The 3,279-nt window shown below is 36.8% G+C and overlaps 1 protein-coding gene across 1 annotated transcript; it reads left to right on the top strand.

The window, feature by feature from the left end:
- Window positions 1,909-3,278, top strand: LOC110269436 (uncharacterized protein C11orf57-like). Its single transcript, XM_021117261.1, has 4 exons — window positions 1,909-2,686; window positions 2,885-2,962; window positions 3,050-3,115; window positions 3,194-3,278. The coding sequence occupies exons 1-4, from the start codon at window positions 2,430-2,432 to the stop codon at window positions 3,276-3,278; spliced, it is 486 nt and encodes a 161-aa protein (XP_020972920.1). The 5' UTR covers window positions 1,909-2,429.

The following is a 3,279-nucleotide window of genomic DNA, read 5'->3' as shown; positions in this document are numbered from 1 at the left end:
ATAATAATAATAATAATAATAATAATAATAATAATAATAATAATAATAATAATAATAAACAAATATGTCACAGTAAAAAAGGAAGCACGTCACCAAATAATTTATAATCTGAATTATATATGAATCAAATTGATAATATGAGGGTTAACACTACAAAAATCGATAACAAGGTTAGGGACTTACAAAATCTTTCTTAGGCTCACAGAAAAAACGTTTATATTTGTGTGATGGGCTGGGCTACACATACAAGCTTACAAGCTTACAAGTTGGCCCAGCCCAAACACAAGTCACGCGCATCAACACAGATTACATGGAGCGTCACTTCACGCGCTCAACACAAACGGTTACGTATGGGAAACTCTTCCACTTCTTCCACTTCTTCCACTTCTCAAAACGCTTCGAAAACAAGGAAACCCTTCCATTTTCGAGCGAAAATCAAAGTTCAAAATATACAACTCATTGTTCGAAACCTCTGTCAAAACACCATCAAACTCTCCATCAAGAATCTGAAGAGAAAACAAAGCAACAATACTCAACGTAAGTTCACTAAGATTCCTGTATATTTTCCATATTACAAACTACGTTTTGCTTTCCATCTACGTCGTTGTTCTAGGGTTTACTGTTACTCTTGCTTCTTTGTTACAACGGGCCTGCTACACATACAAGTATACAAGCATCCAAGTTGGCCCAGCCCAAATCGAAGACACGCGCATAAGGAAGCATAACATGGCGCGTCAAAATCACGCGCTCAACACAAACGGTTACGTATGGCAAACTCTTCCACTTCCTCCACTTCTTCCACTTCTCAAAACGCTTCGAAAACAAGGAAACGCTCCCATTTTCGAGCAACAATCAAAGTTCAAAATATACAAATCGTTGTTCGAAACCTTCATCAAAACAACATCAAACTCTCCGTGAAGAATCTGAAGAGAAAACGAAGCAACAACACTCAACGTAAGTTCATTAAGATTACTGTATATTTTACTTTTCTTCTACGTCGTTCTTCTAGGGTTTACTATTATTCTTGCTTCTTTGTTACACTGTTCTAAGTTCTACGTCGTTCTACGTTCTTGTTCTAAGTTCTGCTGCTATTGTTGTTGATTTTTGGGGGTTTATTCCGTAGATTGAGGGGTGTATACTGCTTGACCTTGTAATGTGGCTTGATATTGAAGCATGTTTGAGTGATATCTGACTGATATATATGGATACTATATCTGAATCATATCTATGGGAGTATATCACTGTTATCAATGGGTGTATCTGATTCTTACATATTGATATCTGACTGATATATATAGATACTATATCTGAATCATATCTATGGGAGTATCTCACTGTTATCAATGGGTGTATCTTATTCTTACATATGGGTGTATCTTAATGTTATCAATGGGTGTATCTGACTCATATATGCGTGTATCTTGCTAATATCTCAATTAATTTGATATTGAAGCATGTTTGAGTGATACCTAACTGATATATATGGATTTATCTGAATCATATCTAGAAAATGGCAGCAAGAAACAAAACAAAAGACCTTAAGTGTGCCACACATCTCCTAAGTGATAAATTCAGAAACATGACTGGGGAGAAGAAGGCGATTGTGAGGGATCTCGGATTCGGTGGGTTGATGCACATCCCACCACTGAGGGTGGATCACCAACTGTTAAGGGAGCTGGCAAACAACTTCAAACTTGGGGAGAACAGACTGAAAACAGCATATGGTTCTTTCCAAATAACACCAAAAACAATAGGTTATGCGCTTGGCATCAATGCAACAGGTAACTAGCTCAAAATTATAGGTGTATATTAAGTTGATGCTTGGGTGTATTTAAGGTTGATGCTTGAGTGTATTTGAACCGACTTTGATACTTTGTTGTTTTTCTTTTTGTAGGAAATATGTTTCCTGAGAAAGTTGAGTATAAGAAACTTTCTGATGATGACAAAATAATTTTTAGAAGATTCCAGGGTAAGACCCTCAAAAGTCTTACCGATGAAATGATGGAAATCGGCGTTGGCAACGAAGAGGAACGCCTGATGTTCAAGAGGATATTCATCCTCTACATACAGATGGCGTTCCTTTTGCCAACGACGATAAACAAAATATCACCCGTGCACCTGGCCCCAATTTTTAAGATGGACAGCATATCGGAGAGAAACTGGGGGGGGGGGCATATTTTGACCTTCATGATCAAGGGCATCACAGACTACCAGGAGAAGAAGAAGAAGGCAATTGATGGCTGCCTCTTTGCCCTGATGATAATATACTTTCATCTTTCAGAAAATAAAGGCAAGAAGAGGGCTGAAAGACCACCAAAGCCTTGGATTGTCAACTGGACTAAGGAGCAGTTGGTGGAAAGAATGACTGCAGAAAGAGAGGAAATTTTGGTAAGTAAACATAATATGTTACTTGTATTTTATTTACCTGAATGCTGCTAGCTAAAATATCTAATGTTTCAGGGGATTGTGAAGATGGCGGAGACAAGAGCAAGAGAAAAAATGAAAAAAAAAAGAAAAAAAAAGAAAAAAAACAAGAAATAAAAAAAACAAAAAAAAGGAAGGCGAGTCCAACATCGTCTTCAGAGACAGAAACAGCTACTGACAATGACACTTCTACCTCTGAGTCTGAGACTCAAGAAGACTCAGAGGATTCAGGAAGAAAACACTCCAGCAAAAAGGGGAAAAAGTAAGTACCATACTTGGGTGTAATTTCTTTTTCGAGTTGGGTGTATTTTGTGGATCACGTTGGGTGTGTGTAGTTTATTAAGCTGGGTGTGTTCGTTTGCTGGGTTGGGTGTATATTGTATATACAGTTGGGTGTATCTTGTGAATTCATTTGGGTGTATTTTTAGTATGTTCTAAATAATGATTGTTTGCCTTCCAGAATGGACTCCAGAAAAAGAAAGCAGAGGCAAAAGGAGTCAGATTCTGATTTAGAATCTGAATCTGAACCAAGTGATGAGTAATGTCCTGAAATTATTACTCCTTTCTTTTGGCTTCATTATAAAGATTTCGTGTATTAACTGAAGTGTCTATTATTAACTTATAGGAGCGAAGAATCATCACCTGCAGAAAAGGAGAAGAAAAAGAAAAAAACAAAAACAACACCAAAAAAGTAAGCACTTCTTTGCATAATATTCTGTGATAAAATTAATTTTTTATTTCTGATTGGTACTCTTTTTTTTTCACCCAGAACACAACCAAAAAAGAAAAAAGTTGTTGTAGAGGATTCACCTCCTAAAGAAGATCAATACTTTGACGGGTACAGTACCTCGTAAG

Source organism: Arachis ipaensis, chromosome B03 (assembly GCF_000816755.2).
Source record: "Arachis ipaensis cultivar K30076 chromosome B03, Araip1.1, whole genome shotgun sequence".
Taxonomy (NCBI): Eukaryota; Viridiplantae; Streptophyta; class Magnoliopsida; order Fabales; family Fabaceae; genus Arachis; species Arachis ipaensis.
Note: the sequence above shows the minus strand (reverse complement) of the source record. Positions and strands in the feature narration are given on the sequence as shown.

Coding starts and splice junctions, on each gene's coding strand:
- LOC110269436 (XM_021117261.1), top strand. CDS start 2,430: ATGCTGCTAGCTAAAATATCTAATGTTTCAGGGGATTGTGAAGATGGC. Junction 2,687..2,884: donor TCCAGCAAAAAGGGGAAAAA/GTAAGTACCATA, acceptor TTTGCCTTCCAG/AATGGACTCCAGAAAAAGAA. Junction 3,116..3,193: donor ACAAAAACAACACCAAAAAA/GTAAGCACTTCT, acceptor TTTTTCACCCAG/AACACAACCAAAAAAGAAAA.